Below are 21,289 nucleotides of genomic sequence, written 5' to 3'. Positions count from 1 at the left end.
CACTCGCTTTCCTGCCTTTGTCAACAGCAGGAAGAGGGAACAAACATAATATCCAGCCATTTTTGTTTTCTTTTTAAATACGCATGTGTGCTGTAGCCTCTCCCAACTGGCTTTAGGCGAGAGGCGGGGTACACCTTGGACTGGTCGCCAACCAGTTGCAAGGGATATTCACATTTACGCTAAATAGTCTTCAATGAACCTAATATGCATGTTTTTTGGGGGGGTTAATTATAATTCTCATCATTAGAGCTGTCACCATTAAGAAATTTAAATTGGACTATTCCATCACTCAATTTCATCGATTAATCGGACAGACATTTACATTCAAGTGTATTTCAATCCATATTTTTACTGTTTATTCAAATATTGTTGTTAATTTGGTATTGATTAAAGAACAACAAAACAACAATTAAGCAATATCACATGAGAGGGATCGATGATGTACTCACAAATACGGTGGCAGAGAAAGGTAACAATAATTGCAAAAGCCACAACACAACAACATTGAACTACAGCGTTATTGCAAAAGCCACAACGGAAGTGAGCAAAACTCCCGCGGGATGGGAAAAGATGCAAATCTGGAATAAAAATAAAGTTGTTGTTTTATGGAGCTTGTGTAACTATAGCAATGTCAGAAATTATTCATGCTGTTTTTCAAATTATTTATTTGTGCTGTCATTCCCAGCCACATATTAGACGTTGATAGTGTTGATTTAATTTTAAGATAAGTTAAGGCAGAGGCACTAAATTGCATTTTTGATAAGCGAAGGTGGAAAAATAAGCTTAGGTTACATTATGCTTTTCAAAGTATTGTAGTGTTTTCAAAAGACACAACATCTCTTTAGCTATCTACTTATTTGTGGTTACAACACGGCCCACTGTAGCCGATGCCAACTCCGATTAACCCGTTCCGTCATCACTACACACGGATCTGCCTCCCTCTATTCTCCGCCCGCTTCTTTCCTTCTCGCACAACCCTCCAGTCCAATTCGTTACAGTATTCTTAATATTCTGTGGATAATAATATCATGTCAACATGAGGTTTAACATTACTATTCCAGCTTTGCGCCTTTTCCCATCCCGCGGAAGTTTAGTTTAACTTCCGTTGTGGCGTTTACAATAGTGTTGTAGTTCAATGTTTTTGTCTTGTGGCTTTTGCAATTGTTGTGACCTTTCTCGGCCACCATACACAAACTTTATGAAACATATTCAGATATTGGTTCGGTCATTCTTTAATAAAGTAAAAGCAGAAGTTTGAACATATCTTAATGCATATATATATTATTTATTTCATTAAACACAAAGTAATCGGCCTGCTACCATGACGGATTACAGGAATCAGACAATAAATACTCTTGAGAGCATGTGGATAATTTTGTAAAAAAGTTAAAAAATGAATCTGAGTGAACGATTACTTGATTATTTAAATAGTTTATGAATATGTTTTTTTTCAGATGTTAAAAATGTCGTTTATGAGTACAGCTCACCTTCTACATAGATGATGCTGTAAGGGATGGGCCACTCCTTTGTAGCCCTACACTGCAGCAGCTCATACATCCCATAGCCTGACGGCTGTATTGTGACGTGGCTGACCTGGTATGGACAACACTGAGTGAGGACAACGGTTTGCAAATATGCCACACCCATTTAAAAGAAGGCAAGCGCGCACTCATACCCGTTGGTTGACTGAGTGATACTGGCTGGAAGAGAGAGGCTGTTCCATGTTCAGCATCCACACAGCAGACTTGGCATTGACGCTGCGGTCGTTGAACACACAATAAACACTTACGTTCTCCCTCGGATGGGCCAAAACTTTTTCAGGGATGTAGCTCACCACTGAACATACACATAAAAAGATATGGATCATTATCAGGCATCTGCAGAGCTTGCTGATGGTTTGAATCAGGTGTGTTGCAGGAGGGAAATATGTAAAACAGATAGCAGATTTGGACACTCCTGCATTATGTCTAGATAAGGACTGAAATCACAGGCCAACAAGAAGATAGAAAAAAAAAGGAGGGGGGGAGCCATCGGTAAGCAATTTTCAGTCATACTGATTAAAAAAACAAAAACAAATAAAAAATACCTCACTGGCCAAAAAAGTGACACTTTTCTGATTTTAATAGTTTAATTTGAGGTAAAAATAAATTGCATCTTTCAATATTTTCCTTATTAATTGTCTGACTGACAGAGAATGTGTCACTTCTAGTCGTTATAAAAATAGGCCATAGCAATTATCTGTCTTATTTGTTCCATTTTTATTTCACCACTAGAAAAGGTCGGTAAATTAAAACAACATGGACAGGCTTCCGAGATGAGTCCAAGGTGTGCGAGCAATTATGGTGAGCTGACCTTTAGTCTGTTGACATTGCGCGTAATATGAAGAGTGTCTTATTAAAAGCTAATGCTAATGAGCGACAGCCATTTTAATGCTTGAGCGCTGACGTAGGAAATAATTGAGGTCGTAGGATTAATGCAACACACTCACAAATGTACTCTATGTTTGAGGGCCATGAAGCAGTGATGTTTATGCGGATGTTAGCAAGGTATTTTCTGAACTCCCAATTTCAACTAACGTGCTGCTTTTATAAACGGGTGCAAATTAAAACGTGTTTTTTGGATTCATCGCTTAAAATGATCAACAGGTTATTCAATGATTAAAATAATTGTTAGTTGCAGCCATCTGACTGAATGCAACACAATAAAAGAAAACACAGAAGTGTTGCTTACTGCCAAGGTAGATGTGATACGGTGCACTCCAGTTGCTCCACAACGGAGGTTCATGCAGGTCAGAGCAGCGAACCTGCATGGTGTAGTTGACTTCGGGCTCCAGATCCAGAATCATTCTGCGCTCTAGCCCTGTTGACACCGCCTGCAGCCAGCAGGTAGAGCATTGAAGTAAGTTTTGGAGGAAATACTTGTCTCAGGCCATCAACATTCTCATACATGCAAAAAAAGAGAGCAGGGCAGTCAGTGGCGCCCATTTTCGGGGCAGGGCTCGGCGGGTGACTAATTTTAAAAAAGGGTTCGGTTAACAAAGGCTGGAGGTTGATTTTAGTCCGGCCCATGAAACGGCCCTCATGCGTGTGATGTGTTGGGCGACAAAAAATGAATCTCAGAAATTGCCTCAGAACGCGTCAAAAGTGCCACTACCAACTGTTTGTGCATGAAGAGAAGTGAGACGACACTGTACGGTCAAGCATGCCTGTATTCCCGTATAGTGACGTCACGGAATGCGCGCCTGATACCTGCTACTGGGGCATACCATAACAAGAGGGGAGGGGAGGGGGGGCCAATACCTCAGACAGAGAGAAAAGAGGGGAAGTCAAACCGTTCACCCACTTCGGTTTTTAGCCTGATCGCGGCCAGAGGAGGGGGACTGACCGGCAAAAAAGGGTCAAGTGTACAGCTCTGCAAATTCACGACAACAATATCTTCTTCACTGAATTTTGGGCTCCACTCTCGGATGAATACGTTTTGTGGAGCATGTTGAATGTGAAATGCTTAACAAGTTAACGCTGTACAGAAAGACAAACACTGAAAATGGATGACCTTGTGACCCAGTGCATGAATAGCATGTCTTGTGCGTCACTTCATTGGCAGTTGTCAACAAACAATCTTTTATTTAATTATAATTAAAATAATTAGACCAATCAGAAACCCTGTCAGGTCACTTTTTCACTACACAGCTTTCACTCCACACCTCAATATTGCAGAAAACTGCAAAAACCACTCCGCAGTTAAGACATCCCTCAAATCCTAGGGGCTGCTGTATTTACTTCTCCGCATGTGGCTGCTGGCCAGAGGAAATTGGGACATTTTTATTCCACAATAAGGAAGCGCTGCAGATAAGTGGAGACGGTGGAGCAGAATAATGCAGTGTGCAGTTTTAAGCAGTGGTGGCACATAGGAAGTAACCATTTTCCTCTTGAAAGGAGGGTGGGAAGATATCTGTGTGTGGGGGAATTCAAAGTTCAAAAACATTTGGACTCTTATATAATATCAGTAATATTCATAATATATTTTTTAAATTGCTATTGATAGATTGAAAGTGGTGGCGAGGCATTTGCCACCCTGGAAAAGTGCTTATGTTCAGTAGACCAATTGATCAGGTACTAGAAATAGTAACTCAAAGTTCCTGGTTTTGTCATGCAATTGGCAATTTATACACAATACATCGCGACAAACTCAAAATGTGTCGTAAGGATTAGTATTCACCTGCCAAGAAGGACGAGTGCCATTTGAGTACCGGACCTCATATTTTAATGGAGCAGAATCATGGTCTTTTGGGTCTTCCCACTGAAAAATCAGTTCTGGCTTGATGGTCTGGAAATGTGAGAGGTTCAAAGGAGGTCTGGGTTTCACTGTAAGATAAAATCATTTCATTTAAAAAGTCAAATCAGTTGGGCAATTACATTAAATACTTGACCTAAATATTGATCGATTGATGGGCATTGTTGTTGACTTTTTTTGTTTTTGAGTGAACTTTTCAAAGGACGTAAAGAAATAAAATAATAAATGATTTTCTTACCAGGTCGAGCCGGTACATTGAGCAGGAGGGGTCCCGCTGCACAGCCGGACATGTTGACAGTTACAACGGTAACAAAACTTGTTTCACCAATGGAAATTGAACACCTGGTGGAATCCTTTGTTGCACACACAACAGTTTCAGAAGATTCCACATTCGTGTAGTTGAATGATGGGTCATTTTTGCCGAACCTGGAAAAAGTGAGAAAAAACAATTTACTTGTCATGTCAAAAAATAAAAACATTTGACAGTATGGCACCTATAAGGTCGCCTAAATTGCAGGTCAATTTTGACTAATTTGTGTTTTTACCCTATCCAGTTGTTTGTGTGTAACTTTGGAATGCTTTTAATAATGTTTTTAAACTCTTTGTAGCATATTATTTATTGAAGTCAGAATAGAATTTATCATCATCATTATTTTTTTTACATTTGATTTTGATATGAAATTTCCCATCATACTGAAGTTCAAACTATGTATTTGCGACACGTGAAAATAACATTCGAATATTAGACCAGACTGATAATGAAGGGAAGGTCACACCTAACCTCACTGTGACAATAGGAAGGCAAAGAGATAAACGGCCTAACAGCTTGCGCAGATGCTTCGTACGTCAACATGGTCGCAGGCAGGCTGGCTGACGGTTCAATTGGCCAACTTGGGAAGGCTCGAGCAACTGAACCAAGTCACACCAGCATCAACAAACAACATAGAGGATTTTCAAAAGTGTCTCTTTTGACCACCCACATAAAAAGCCAAGGGCCTAAGGGTACTTAAGTGACTTTCCGTCAACAGACCAAAGGTCAAACGCATGCATAAATCGGAAACCCACAACTTAGGGAAATTAACACGGAGAGTTTCCCTCCCAGCCACTAAATAGTCCTGGCTACATGTGCAGATTTTATTTTCTTCAGTGCAGCTGTACTTGAAGCGAATGCAGTCTGGCGAGCTTAGTGAGGATAAGTGTTTCAGCAAATGGATGGACAGATAGCAAACACATCCAGTGTGCTGTCGCTGTCATAATATTAATTAATATAGGATAAGCAGCTCGAATAATGCTTGATGGAGGGAATTAAAACGGCCATGGCTCGTGGAAGTGTAGCTATGGTGAGTGATATTTTTAATAATTTGTTTTTATTTTGGTCCTTGAAAATGTGGTCACATGAAAATGACCATTAGCACTAAAATTTGTGGGCTTCTGCATTTATTTTAAAAAATGCGTGCATATTAGTGCATTATTGGAATAGATTCTTGGTAAATACACCGTGCAGAAAAGTGAGTTATCATGACCGGCCTAATGATAAATAATGTAAATGCAACCCTGCACACGCATAGTTAAACATAACAGGAATAAAACATAAGCACTCACATGAAGCGTTGCAGGCTAAGTGCCACAAGAGCTGAGGTCAACCTGCCCGAAGGAAGTCTGGGAACCCCCAAATCACAAGTCAAAGTTTCCCAGTTTTCATCAATCCTGCACAGCATGTTCAAACAGGGGCCTGAGAACACATTGACATTACATTCACATGAGATTGAAACTTACTAAGCAGCACTAACAAAGTGTTACTTCCTAATAGTAAAGCTTTTTGAGAAACAAAAATGTTCCAAGACTTTCACAACCTCGCTCATTTGGAAATTCCAAAATTGAGAGCGATTTTAAAGCCGTTGAAGTCATAAAGGATACATATTTTGATACACCTTTTTTATGTTTAATAAACGTGCGTGTACATTACCTCAAATGTGTGGGTGTCGTGGGTACACACAACAGTGTTAACATTTGATATTTTCATGGAAAGAGGAATGCCAAAGGAAAAAATATGTTTTGGAAAATATTTGCATTTTAAACGTTTCTAATTAATGCATCAATGAAAGCTGCGGCCTGTTCATGATGATCATCAAGTTGATCATTATATCAGCTTTATGAGATATCCGTTATTATTTGGCCATCATTTGGTTAGGGTGTTGAAGAGATCACAGATTATTATTATTTTTTTCATATTATTTTTCACATGAAATGTGATTAAATTCTCATTTTTCATGTGCGGGATCTATTTTCAGACAGTAGGATGTATGCCAGTTTCCAAAAAGACCGAGCTGTGAAAACAATGTAATTGATAGCCATGTAAGAATCCGAATGAAAATCATCTCCAGTAAAATATTTCCCAGGATGGAAAATCGAATCAAAGCCACAGTGACGACATGTTGTCTTCCCAATCAGATGAAAGGCAAGAAGCAAACTGCTACAGGAGAAGTTTCACAGAAAACCAGTTAGCTACATGTCAGCGTTGCGCACTGATAATATTGTATAATTATTATAGATGATTAATTCTGCCCATATTTATTCATCATTTCCCCAAAATGAAACGCTCAAGGGCACGTCGTTTTCCGTCTCATACTGCGAAGTAAAAGGCTTGATCTCATCATAGCAATGTATTGGATCACAGCACATGAGTGTCGTTCGTGGTTGCCCTCCTCGACCACAGGCTGCAGGGAATGCCAGATAGAAAGCCAATAAAGTGTAATGAGCCTGCAGGAGTGATCTTTGCCGGAGACAAGCGATTGTGCAGCAGGCTCAGCTGTGATGCTGCAAAACACCAAGTCCAATGATGAGCAGGAATTGCATCATCAGCTCTTAGGCTCGGTGTATTAAAAGCGTTGTTTTATTTACAGACACGGCTACGTTTCTTCATTCAGTGACAGCTGTTTGCCCTTGACTGAATCGGTCAACAAAAATGAATCACCACATCTCATAAAAGAAGTAAACAAAAAACTGTCACTATAAAAGTCTGCTCCGCATGAAGTACATTTTTAATTCTACCACCCAAAGGCAGAATAATTGTGATTTCGATAGCTCTCAATTACACAACTTGGAGAGCCACTTCATGAACCTGATTTTATTTTATTTTTTTTGTTAAGATTCCAGCATTATGCGCCACACTCCAAAAATAAGGAAACACTTTTTCTTAACTTTATGAAAGTGAAACTGTCCATACACCAAAATATTATTATTTCTTCTTTCGCCCTCACACAACCAAAATCATCATCAGTCAAACGGCTCCCTATGATTTTTAAATCTAAATCAAAAGACAAAATCAGAACATGAATAACAATTACATAGCATCCATAATTTGGTTTGTGGTTTTGTTTTGTGGTCTTGAAAAAATGTGGCCATAAATATAATAACACCAATTTCATGCCTGTTTGTTATTATACAACAATATCTGTTTTATCATGAATACACTGTACTGTATATGTTGATGGAAATTTGGGAGCTAAGCCATAGTCTCATCTGAAAAGATATAACCAAAGAAAAAAAAGAAACAATTAATTTGATTATAATTTAATTAAGAATTATTTAATTATATATATATATATATATATATATATATATATTTATTTATTTATTTATTTTTTTTATTTTTTAAACCACTACATGGCTCATCAAAAACGCTTCGCACATTTACAAAAGTGTAAAAACTACAATTGTACATCAATGCTAATTTAATGGAATCTTTCATAGGTCATGACCCACCGCAAAAAGATTTGAGGAAATGAATTTTTGTGTCACTACCCAAAAATAAAAATAATCAACAGTCATAAAATCAGCTACAAATGAAAAATGCAGCAGAATGCGAGAGAAATGTGTGGAATTACACTTATGTCTAATTATTATGAATCATCAAAAAGTCTTTTACCGCCAGAGGCCATTTTAAGACTTGATCCACTTGAAATGCTCCTCAGGTAGCAGTGAGGTTGTTGTGGGAGCACGGATTCAGAACGGTTTCTCCCAGGTGTCGGCGTGGCGCCCCCCTCCGCCTCCCCCTCCAGCGCTGAAGGTGAGTCATAGCACAGTTGATCATGCCACGGCAAGTCCAGCGCACCTGAAGAGAGTCCTGCACCCTCTTCAGGCTTCAAGCACAGAGTTCCTAGTGACGGGAGATACAGAGCACGACACATTCACTTTGTTATTTTATTCTTTTTTTTCCTCCGCAAATCTGTCACGTGTGTCAAGAATGGAATGAGTGTTTAAGGTCATAGTGCCCAATGTGACCTCATCACATAACAAAGGAACCTTTAATCAGAATTGGGAAGGTGTTTTTTTAAAGACGAAAGTAAAAGTTTCAAATTGACCCTAGTTCTTTTGCTTTAGGTTATTTACTTGTATGACCTTGTTTTACACGTTGGAGTGGCGTTTTGAGCTCTTGTATTTAATCGACAAACCCCAACTTCAATGAAGTTGGGTTTCAAATATTTACTCATTTTTTAGTTAAAGGCAAAATTAAAATCATCAAAATTGCATACTGCATATTTAAGAGCTCACAGTTGGAGGTAAAACTCACCACGGAGTATCAGCAAAACATGGATGAGGACGGACAACATCGCAGATTGACCCCTGTGGAGAGACAGGATGGGATATGTGAGAGGGGAAAAAAACTCTCATGGTCTGGTGGCCAAGATAGAAATGAACAGTTAATTAGATTTAGCAGGCGTTTAGCAGAAAGTACATGAAAAGTAGGCCAACCTTGTGTTAGCTCAGCGTACATACACTGAAGTAGAACTGGGCAATGTGGCAAAAAGATTACAATAAAAAATATTTTCTAGATGATAGATTATAGATTTGGATTTTTATGGCAATTTGACTGCCTATCTATTCTGCCATGAGGTTGAAAGTGGAAGAATGATCGCAGGAAGTATTCTCACAATCTTATTATTATTACATGTGTTTGTGAGTAAGATGACTGACAGAGACGGAATGAAACAGCGTGACTGAACGATTGAGTGTGAAAAAAACGGTCACGTCCATTTTTTGCTTATTGAGCAAAAAGTCGATATAGTAATTATCGTGACAGGCCTAATCACAACACATTGTGTCACAATGAACAATCTTGATTATCGTGATTTTTTTTTATGTTTGTTTGTTTTTAAACCGTGGTAATAAGTACAAGGCAATGTCTAATTTGGACCAGCACGGGACAGCGTTTGTTTCCTCATGGGAGGTTTCAAAAGAGAATTTTAAAAGTGATGAAGACCACACATTATGTTGGAACAGCTGTGTGACGGTGAATATTATCAATAATTCTGTATTATACAAATAAAACTAAAACTGAGGCAAATCCCTTTTCCACCACACTTTGCAAACAAAATTGGAGCAGGAAAAGGTCGGCTGATTTCCTGTTGTCAAGCACAGTTCCTCCGTGTTTGATCAAGTAAATATTCTCACAGCTGAGCCCGTGATGGACTTTAAATTTATAGCAATCATATCATTGCCCGACCGCACTGCAAGTTTGACCAGAGAAAACCTAAATGAAAGATCATAATTAAAATAATTATAATGAATGAACCTGAAATTAATGCACTAATTAAGTATACAATTCCAAGCCTTAATATTTCATATTATCAATTATGATTGTCAACTGGTTTACTGTTGTTTTAAGAGACTGATGTTATCAAGTTCTAGGTACTAATCCCCCCCCCCCCCCCCTTTTCCTTGTGCCATACCAATGATGTCAGATGCTGTTTTGAAGCCGCCCTCACCAGACATTCCACACAGTCGTGCTTTCTCACTCAATGAGTTTAGTTTCACAGTTAAAATCTCACTCATGGTGATGACTGCATGTCGCTGCTTACATGATTGTTGCATTCAAAGCGTGGGCATGGCTTTGCTGGACTTTTCTTCACTTCTACTGCACGGACAAGAAAAAAAAAATATTAAATAAACGTTTGCCTCAAATGTCACGATTATGAACATGGACCATTTGGAGAAAATGGCAAACAATTAGACAAGAACGACCACTTGATTTTATTTTTGGGGGGAGAAATTCACTGTTCGTTCAAAATTAATTTGCTTGTTTTGAAGCGGAAAAAAAGCAGAAGGGCAAGTGATATCATATGACCTCACACCAGCTGGTAACCACATGTAGTAATTAATTCAGTGAAACGCTAGACTTGAACAAAAATGGAAAACATCCCCAAAAACATGTGAACTGTGATAATCAGTGCATGTGTTTGTGAGTATTTGTCGACGTTTGGACGTTTTCTGTTGTTGTTGTCACACACAGTTGAGGGTGCTTTGGAAACAGTCAGTGGCAGATTATTTCAACACAAATCACTATAATAAAAGAGCAGCGGCAATTACCAACACAACTTTGCTCTAGGGAATTTTGCATTCTCCAGATGTCCTAAAAACAATGTTGTGTGAGGAGTCATAAGGGTAAGCAGCGCTAATTTCTCCAATTACTTTTCCAAGCGACCTGCTGGGGTGAAATGGCTTGAGAAGACTCCTGTGACTTATAAACTACTTGCTAAAAACCTCAACTTTCTGATTAAGATTTTGGAAATGCAATGTCAACATTTTAATGGGCATTTGTAGGGATGTAACAATTCACTCACAAGCCCTGATTTGATTACATTTTCGATTTTCCGTTCCCGATTTTGATTTGGTTTGATTTTTTTGGGGTCTTTTTTTTTTAAACTAATTTCATACGAGAATGTGTTTTTATTTTAACAGCTGCATTTTATCATTCTCAAAAAGTAACTTTTTGTAACTTTACAAAAAAAAAAACTTGAAAGAACGAATGATTTTGACTACATTTTGGTCTCATCAGTGTTTTGTTAGTGCCGGAACTAAACATGAAAATCAATAAATGTACAACAGATTGGACTGTCATTACAAATCCTTTAATGATCAAAATGTCCATAACAAGTTTTTTTATATTTTACATCGATGCATACTTTGAGCAATTTAAATAGATTTGAAATCGATTTTTGATTAATCGTCACAATATTAGGCATATGTAATGGTCACTATTACTCGAGTCAATCAAAGTGCACCTAAAGAGACAGACGAGCATTCACTGTTATATTCGCATGCAGCTGGATGACTGAAAGACGAATGACCTGCTACAGCATCAGTGTGTCTTCTTTTTAGTCCTACACATCTTCTTTGAATTGAATCTCCTTTGGAAACTCCTTATTACATTACAAAGACTGAGCCATTTGTGCCGAGTATATTTTCCACGAGCAAAGGAAGCTCATGGTTCCTTTCCTCAAGGCTTTTTTGCCAACTACCCATCGTGGTCTGAGTCTGACTCACCTCCTGCCAGTGGGAAACTGCTACAAAACGGGGGAATGGTTTCATTCATTCTCATTATCTCTAATCGTTATGATGATGATGATGTTGATGATGATGATGATGATTTTGATGATGATGACGAGGATGAAAATGATGATCACCACGACCAGCAAAATACGTCCAACAAGTGTCATAAATGCTCCAGTTAGGTGAGAAGAGCAATTCACTCCACTGGCGAGGCAAGAATTTAACAACTATCTAGAAAGTCCAGACAGTAATCGTAGTGCAAGAACTAGTCAGGTATTTTTAGGTTTATATAGACATCTAATTGCATGGTTACTCTCTGACAATAGTCAATTATAGACTCATGAAAAACGATAACTGAAAATCCACCAGAAGAATTTCAACCAATAAAACGGCATCAAAAGAAAGACACAGTGAGAACAACAATTTATTCTTACCTGGTGGCTCTCCTGGTCCTGTTCAGTTAGTTTTCCGTAAGTTTTAATTACTCACTAAAAGCGTAGAAAACTATTTGAGTTTAGTGCTAGCGGTGGCAAAGTAGTCGCTACTTCATCACTCTCGCGCTCGACTCGGCTCCGCTCGACAAACTGACCTGAGCGAAGCAGCCCAGCTGAAGGGAAACGGTCACGTGACGTCACTGGAGATGGGTGGAACTCACGGAGAGACATTCAAGTAAGATCGGATCTTTGCCCTTTTACCGGGAACGTCTCAAGTCCGTTTCATGCATTATATTCAAAGGCATGAATGTTTAAAAAATAGCATTATTTACTCACGTTTACTATATGCATGACGTTTTGGCAGCTTGGTAGCCAGAGGTGACTAAAGTACTGTACTAACACTAAGTAGGCTACAGATATTTGCTTTAAAAAAAACTAATTATTCTGAACGCTCCAAACGTATTTGCAGTTTATCATACAACACTCATTATGACAATTTGGCACAACATGAAAAAAATCTCTGCACACAACTAATTTGACTCTTTTAATAACTTGTATATTGCTTGACAGAAGAAACGAATCACTGGAGATCCTTTAAAACAGCTGAACTGGCTCACCCCCAAAAAAAAGAAATGAAAATAAATAAATAAATCTTACCTATAGGCCCAATGTGTTTTTATGTTGCCACAAGAAGACAAAACACATTTGCCACTAATCATTCTTGCAGCAGCCATCATCAAACAATTTTCTTATAATCGGGCATGGAGAGGTAATGTCTTCTTTAAATCTGTTCTATCGTCGTCGTGAAGAGATTAGAACAGTCATAGATTATATTAGACCCGATGAAATAATGATTAGAACAGCAATAGATTAGATTCGATTAGATTTGATTAGATAAAATAAGATAAAATAAACCTTTTTTATTACACAGTAGGAAAATTTCAATTGTAGTGGTGGCTAATATATATGACAGTATGATAAGGGTACTGTGAGTAATAAAGAAATGGAAAAATTAGTGTATTATATTCAGTGCATGTTTTGAGTGTATTGCATTAGACCACCCTCTTTAAGAAGTAGATGCACTTTCATAGACAAGGCAGAAGTGATCATATTAAGTTCAGAGTAAAAGGTTTTACAATGCTGCAATGCTGCTAAAATATGCAAATATTCAAAATAAAGCAACTATACATATTGATGTTGAATTGACATCACATGCCCACCACTGGGAATGCTTTTAATAACATAAATGCTTCCTCACTCCCCAAATTCATCAAACAACCAGCTGCTTGAGTGAAAAAAAAGTTTCCGTATTTCCATCCAGATGTGGACAATAAGCCACACTGAAGTTAACTTTGCGTTCCAAATGTCTGATCAGTAATATGCTGTCTGGAAGGAAGGAATGTCCATGTTACTAATAAAAGCAAATATTATTCACTGTTGAGGAATAAAACTAAGAATTACAAGGATCTTGCTAGGTGTTTTTTTTTTGGGGGGGGGCAGCCCACCAGAGAAGGACAATATTCATGTCACTGAAATACAAGAGCAGAGTCAGAGGCCATAAACGTGTGCAGGTTGAAGTGTGTTTTCAGATTATCTTTGTCCCCCACAAATCACAGGTCGGATCACTGCAGCATCTGAATTTGTACAAAATAATACTATTCCACATGTGCTTCATGGATTCAGTTAAATATCTGTAAAAATCAACAATATTTTATTGTAGCGCAGTATTATTTATAAACAATTCTGATGATCATCATGCACGTGGATTTAAAACCTTCCTTTATTTAGATTTACACATTCCATTTCATTTAAAGTAGGTGAACATTTATAATAGCTGCTTGAAATGTGACGTTCAATGACCATAGAACAGCAGGAAAAAGCAATAAGAAGGCAACCACCCTACAGCAGCAGCCTCTCTGTGCAAGGGGATGACATCATCCTCTCGAATGAGATCATCCTGAACAACCTACATTTGATGTCATCCTCTGACTATGCAACATTTGTGCAAAAAATGACTTAGCAGTAAATAAAGTCAAATCATCTCATACAAAGAAGCATAATCAAAAATTTAAAGATGTTCTGGTTGAAGAAGTGAGTGAATGACAAATTCATTTTGTTACATTATTACTTAACCTGTAAGCTTTACTTTCCTTCCTATTTTTTCCCCTGTGAGTTGCTGACACCTAATTCGGCCATGAATATTAAAACTGAACATCTAATTGATTAATAATTTCGGATCATTATGTCGTTGTTATCCAGGTGGAACTGGTTGGTATGGTTGGAGTTATAATTCTGTTTTGTGTATGCGTGTGTGTGCGCGTGCGTGCGTGTGTGAGTGTTTGCATATTAGAACGTGAGATTTTATTCTGCACGAATGAAATGTATTTGGAAAACACTGGATGTCGAAAAAGCTACCTCAGTTCATTAAAGCTATTCCCTTGGCACAGTATTCACCGCAAGATGATGTCAGAGCTCAGGATCACTGCTGAGTCAAGCCATGCTATACACCATTGTGAGATGACGCTTTCCAACATCGAACATGTCTGTAATTTTCACTTTCACTTGGAGATTAAGGCACTTTCATTGACAACAAATGTAATGTGAAGTGATATAGGAACGTTGAATCGCATCTTGTTCACGCTTATCTGAATAAAGCTAATAATTAGTCCGCAATCCGTAATTATGGTAGTCTTTGGCTCTGGTAAAAATGTGCTTTCCCTTTCAGAGTGTAAATTTTGGTGAATTGATGATCAAGTATGAATTAAATTGAAACAAATATTTGCACTCCACATTTAGGTTCAAAAGGTTGAACAGTACAATGAAGACATGAGCAGATGAATAACTTGAAATGGCAATACAATACAATACTTTTTATTCTTTCCAATATGAATTATGGATTAAATACTGAGTGATTAAATTAGAAAACTTGAGTTTCTACAAATCCCTTAGATGTAGCGCTTTGAAACAAATTCCGAAAGGCATACACTTTTGATTTTGAGCCCGATTCTTCTTTGAATTCCTTGTCGTGTCGTGTGTAAAGGGGAACAGGGAGCGATTGTCGTGTGATAATTGGTTTGCCGTGTGTGTTTTGGGACATAAAAGGAACATCAAAAAGAAGAAGTGTACTGTTTGTGCTTTGAATGTTTTCTTCCACTTTGACTGTTTGGGGTTTTTGGAGTTAATGGTGGATTTGATCAAATCAAGTCTTAGTGTGCTCCATGTGCATGTCGTATTTATTTAATTATTTACTTATTTTATGCTACTCTCACTGGTTGATTGAATTGTTTCTTCCTCCCAAGTGGCCAACGTAATAGCAGGAATTAATGGTCAGTAATTGCGATGTTCGTAGTGGAGTTGTTTTTGTCGCATCGTCATCATCATGTAATGCTGACAGTGTTGCAGATTGATGTCTTTTCCAGGGCACTGCTGAATCATGACCCCTCGAAAGCTTCTCTAGGTGAAATATAAGATGATGTTATATTAGTCATGTGATCTGGTTGATGTAGTAAGTAGGTCTTCTAATCCATAAAGCAGACCACTTGTCAAAAACAGCAAGCCAAGAACAATTACAGTGCTGACATCAGCCCTTGTGTCAAGTGACACGCGCTCGAGACTACAAAACAATTATGAAATATTTCACAGCAGTATATTGATGCTTACTTTACTCATGCTAAAAATAAATAAAACATGTAAATCAAATAATTTCCCTTAATTGTGCAGGTAAAAAGATCAAAAGTATTCCAAAGTTGAAAGATAGATTCTTAGAAAGGAATAAATGGTCTACTTGAGTGTCAGACATTCACTTCCGGATCAGAGGCCGACAATTTTTATGAATAAGACCAGGTACAGAGATCGCGGCTGGAGGGCGGGGGACTGACCAGCAAAAAAGGGTCAAGTGCGCAGCTCTTGGTGGGATTTTCTTTTTTTTTGGTATTTTCGTAGACGGGACATATAAAAATGTGCGTATGCGCCATTGTTGGAGTGAACACAGCCGACTCACTCGTCAAAGAGGCTCCTCTTCCATCTGTTCCGCTTCTCCTCACGAGGGTCGCGGGGTGCTAGAGGCTATTCCAGCTGTCTTCGGGACGTGCTAACCAGTCAACCATCGTGCATGCAATAGCAGCGAGGCATTCGGTCTCCATGGAGGAAGCATAAAGGACTTGCTGAAGTCCATGAAGGAGATTGCCAGATCGGCATGCCAAAGTACGTTTATGAGGGACTCCAAGAAGATCTCCACTGGCGGATGATATAAAGCCTCTGTAAAGTGGCTAATTGGAGGCCGCCTTCTACCCTGATCCTGAGTCTGTGTGTGACAAGCCCACCCCCTCCACACACAAACACGCACGCACAAAGTCAGGGGGTGCTTTGCAAAATATATAAAAACGGTAATAGAAATAATGCATCCACTGAATTCATTGATATGAGGGACATCCACCACACATCAGCTGAGCGCTTCACTTAAATCCACCAAAATCACATTTCACTCCAACTGAGACCTACGTTTTAGGTGGTCCTCCAGCTGGACTACTTTTGTCACCAAATTGTCCGGTTCGCCGTGGCCGTGTAAGAGAAAATGCCCTTGGCCCAACTGGTATCACTGTCTGACAAATTCACAAACACGGTAAACTAGACTTGCCCTGGCACGAAAGTGACGACACTATATATTTTACACCGTGCATACATGCCCCTTTCTAAGAAAATGGAGCCCTCTCTCTCACTGTATGTCCTAACTCTCCTCTCCTGTATTTCTTGGGATCTACAGCAGGAAAGTGCACTAAAATACTGTATATACAGTGCTTACAAATGTGGTATGAGCCAACATTTTCCACATTTTACAGAATTAACAAAGTCACTGCTCAACTGTGATGCTTCATGTAAAAACAGCACCTGCCAAAAATGATTTCTCAATGGAAACAGTGCCTGCAAAATGGAGGGGAAAAAAGAGTGAGTCAATGTCGTCTGTCAACCAACTATGTAGCATTAAACCACAGATTCGATTTTGGACAGTGCACTGACCAGACAGAACAAATTAACATTCTTTCTTTCCGCCCTCTTTCTTTTCAGAAATGTACTGGCTCAACCAAAAGTTATAAATTAATATGTTTTTTTTTTGGGAGTTGCTAATGTTCATCCGACCATTATTCTGCGGAGTAAATCATAGTAATTGATAAAGTCTGCACAGAGAGTGTGGTTTTGTGGTGAGTCAGCGCACGCGTATAAACTCCTAATGACACCGGTACATGGAAAGATAATAGATATAATGAGTCCCATTAGTGATAATGCTGCAGCACAAACACGGACTCAACAGAGAGATGTTTTTTTAGGTCTGCAACATTTTTAACAACGCACATTAGGGCAAGATGTGAGGGGGTAACATCCCGTGATTAGCAAAGCCGGGACCAAACACGCCAGCTTAGAGTTTCTTCTGAGAATCACTGGCAAAGCAAGGAGCGATTGATCATCTTGTGTTTTTCTTTCTGCCTCACCAACTCACACTCATGAAAATTTTAAATGCCTAAAGCAGTTGTGCAACACAATGTGACAGATGACACTGTAAGCTTGTTCTTATCAAAGCAAGAAACAATCACTCCTAGTCTGGCCACTTTGTGTCAGTCTTCATCAATGTCACAACTTCCACAACAAGTAGACTACCCAAAATAATTAGGGTGTGACTCTCTTATTCCACTTTCCCCGGAGAAAACAAATATGAGGGAAAAAATAGCGAAGGGCCGAAGGAGGGAAAGTGCTGAGGTGTTCCATGCCAAACTTGTGCGTCATCTAATTTTATTGTCTAAAATCCAATGAGCGCCCTCCATCCATAGGAACATTGAGGTAACAGGAAACCAAAGCGGCTGGGGACACTGCTGTCATTTTTAACGCTTTACAGCAGTTGTGTCTAAACTACAGCCCAGGTGCCATTTGCAGCCCAATGACTATTCTTAAGCGACCCGTGGCATATACTAGAAATAACTTTTGACATAGCCCGCAATTCTGTTTGAAAAACGTGACCAAAAAAAAGTGGGTAGTTAGCGTTAGAAGTGTAGCAGTTGTGGGATGTGCTTAATGGAGAGGACTATTGCTAAACATGAACCTTTCTAAAGATACAAATAAATTTACAGCTAAAACGGTATTGGAATTTCGATTAATAACACTGTGGATAAGAAAGATAATTACATCTGTCATTAGGATTCATTCATGTTCATGAGAGGTGTTATATCATGATTATGACAGTCTTTTTAACAAACTTCAAATAAAGTGTTACCAAGGATAATTTCCTCTACTTTCTGCCTTGTGCCAAGGTCTGATTTGTGAAGATACAGTATTGTTGTCATTTGCGTTTGCCTCTTATTTTAAAATTGTTGCATTGCAGTTTATTGTGCTGGTCTTCTGACTTTGTGTTTGTTTTCAGGGCTGGACATGCTCAGGTGCGCTAAGATCCTCGCACAGTTGTTCATAATCACTTATCACACCCAGTATTTAGGTTCCTGTCAAACTTCCACTAATCACCAGAATGTCTTGTTACTTCACAGAAAAAGTTGTTTTTCTCTTTCTGGTTAACCATTGTTCTGAGTCTTTTCCTCATTCAGAGTTTTTGATATTGTCCTCAGTTGAACTTTGACATTACTCCTCACGTGTCTGGGTGATTCTCTGTTGATAAATGTATTTCTGAGAGCTCCTTCCTGGGTTCCCCCAGCAGTTTGTTTGATCTACTTTTTACTTTGATCTTTTACAGCCCCCAGTGTTGAGAGTTCAGCCACTGCCACACCCGGTTCTTGTTTGTTTATGCAATAACGTTTGTTCCTTCTTCTATCTTCTCTATCTCTCGCTCTTTACCTGTCCTCAACACTATATATATCTATATATATCTATATATATATATATATGTATATTAGGGCTGTCAAAATTAAAGCATTATCTCAGGTGATTAATCCCCAAAAAATTAACTCAGTTAAATATTTTAACTCAGTTAACTCAGTTTGATTTACTTAAAAAATAATTTGCATATTTTGCAAATATTGTGCCAAATTAGCTGTCTATAGCACGTCTCAGAACAAAACACTGTGTTTAAGGTACCACTGGGCCTTGCAAACCAACACTGCTGGAGTGTGGCGCTTGTGGGCAGTTTTGAGAAATGTTTTGAAAATAAATGTCTGCAAAGATGTCTCATTTAGATCGTATTCAAGAATCCAAGAAAGCCATTAGAACAGTCTTTGAATTAAATGTACTTCATATTTGGTGATTTTGCATCGATTCCAAGAAATTATTCAAGTAAATATCTGTTATAAGTGTCGCAAAAAATAGTTGTTGAAAAATGTGATCAATCATGATTAATCGTGGAATTTTTGGTGATTAATTTGTTAAAAAAATAATCACTTGACAGCACTAATATATATGTAAATATATATATATAAATATATATATATATATATATATATATCAAATTTATATTCATTTATTTATTTTTTTCACTGGTTATTACCTTTCTATGTGGATTTGTCGAGACAATCGTTCTACTGTTAGTGAGTCGGGTGGTGGTCTTGTTGACCAAAGAGCTTTTACAGTTTCCTCATTCACCCTGTCACACAGTGATTAATGAAGGGAAAGAAAGAGCTTATCCTTAAACTGAGTGATGACACAGCACCAGGAGCGACTGGGCATTTCAGTACGTTGCTCAGGGATACTTGGACCAAACTACGGGTGGAATTGAGGCGACAAAGTTGGGGCTGAAAGATGAACACTCAAGAATCCGGGCTGAGCGTGGATGGGCGTCTAGTTGGGGGATGTGTGCAAACACGGTTTCTTGCCCAAAATACCCTGTACTGTATGTTACTTAAGAGGTGGAAAAGCGCTATTTAAGTAAAATACCATTTACTATTTACAATATATACAATACATATACAGTGTATGTTTTTGTGAGTCAAATCCACATGCAGGTGCAGAGCGACATGGTGGCCATGACCTCCCCTTGACACTCCCTGGCCACCCCCCACATCTATGGGAAAATGTTGATACCTGAACTTTAAAACAAATAAACAAAATGTTTCAATAATCTGTCTTCAGGAAAGAACATTTGATTTTCAACGTCTATATTAACCAAAATCAATACTTTCACACCATAGCAAACAAACATGACAGAGAAGTCATTGTACATCACAACATCCACAGTCACAAAATAAAATAGACACAAATACCAAGTTTAGCATCTGAGATGCTTCACGACCACCACTATGAAAGTTTGGTAGGTCAGAAATGTTGTATGTCTTGTCGCATAGTGTCACATGTCCAATGTCGTCCTTCGATTGGTTCTTTGGCATTCACCAATAGGAGGACAGCGCCCTCCTACTTATGAAGACGGATTGGAAGTGGCGTGCATATACAAACAATAAAAATAAATGGGGGAGGAAACATTAGAAAGTATACGTAGCATTTCAACTCATGCTACATTTGACAACTGCAAAGCCATTAGCTGATTAGCAAACGTGGTGTCATTAAACAGATACCTTAAAGCAGTCATTCTCAAATAGTGGGGCGCGCCCCCCTGGGGAGGCGCGGTGCGATGCTGAGGGGGGCACGTGGGACCCTGGGGAACATGTTTATTTGCATAGTTTTTGGACCGAAAAAGGCGATCTCAGACAACGCGAGTTTGAGCTCGTCAATGGTGTTTATGCCCCTAGTTCACACAGTACTGGTTTAAAAAAAAAAGTGTCGCCCTGTCACACAGGACTGATTAAAAAAAAGCGTCGCCCTGTCGCTCGTTGACCCGGAAGTGATTTCTTTCGCCGCTACTTAAATGCACTGCGCCAAGCTATCTTGCGCCGCAGCAGAACGGACTTTATTTGAACTATATAAAAGTCCGCGTACAGCAGAAGCAACAAGCTACGTGATGGCAAATAAACGACTCCGCAAACAAGTAGCGTACTACACGAGGAGGCGAGCAAGGAGGCGCTAAAATGAATTGCTTCGATGTATGCTCGACTTTTAACAGAAGTCTGACAGTCAGGATAGTCCATTTGTATATAACAAACTCAATTTATGTATCCTTTTTTCAGGAAAATTATATTAGCTTGTCTTTTCTATTTTATCAATTTGTTTTTGAAAAAAACAACGCAAAACCAAGGAGTTTAAAAACTGTTCCTGGTAATGAGCATTGTGGCCACGCCCACTCCTCTCCCTCCATGTCTTGGTGGAATCAAGGGAGGGACGATTACAATTTGTCCATTCAAAGTCAT

The 21,289-nt window shown here is 38.7% G+C and overlaps 1 protein-coding gene across 3 annotated transcripts in view; it reads right to left on the bottom strand.

Annotated features, from left to right (window-relative positions):
- lepr (leptin receptor) overlaps positions 1-21,289 on the bottom strand; it is a 33,229-nt gene that overhangs the window by 6,737 nt on the left and 5,203 nt on the right. Inside the window, exons 1-10 of one of the 3 annotated variants that reach the window (XM_088313411.1) lie at positions 12,060-12,226; positions 10,155-10,210; positions 8,867-8,919; positions 8,222-8,452; positions 5,896-6,025; positions 4,532-4,719; positions 4,219-4,364; positions 2,731-2,872; positions 1,676-1,836; positions 1,488-1,593 (exon numbers count right to left, since the gene is read on the bottom strand). In XM_088313411.1, coding sequence (XP_088169537.1) covers positions 1,488-1,593; positions 1,676-1,836; positions 2,731-2,872; positions 4,219-4,364; positions 4,532-4,719; positions 5,896-6,025; positions 8,222-8,452; positions 8,867-8,919; positions 10,155-10,156 — 1,159 coding nt within the window. In that variant the 5' untranslated portion in view covers positions 10,157-10,210; positions 12,060-12,226. Of the gene's footprint in view, positions 1-1,487; positions 1,594-1,675; positions 1,837-2,730; positions 2,873-4,218; positions 4,365-4,531; positions 4,720-5,895; positions 6,026-8,221; positions 8,453-8,866; positions 8,920-10,154; positions 10,211-12,059; positions 12,227-21,289 lie in introns of those variants that run through there. The other 2 variants (XM_088313412.1, XM_088313410.1) reach the window with 2 other exon arrangements.

This window comes from Idiotropiscis lumnitzeri, chromosome 13 (genome assembly GCF_059441095.1).
Source record: "Idiotropiscis lumnitzeri isolate Australia: NSW breed Sydney's pygmy pipehorse chromosome 13, RoL_Ilum_1.0, whole genome shotgun sequence".
Taxonomy (NCBI): domain Eukaryota; kingdom Metazoa; phylum Chordata; class Actinopteri; order Syngnathiformes; family Syngnathidae; genus Idiotropiscis; species Idiotropiscis lumnitzeri.
The sequence above is the reverse complement of the archived record's forward strand: the minus strand, read 5'-3'. Positions and strand labels throughout refer to the sequence as shown.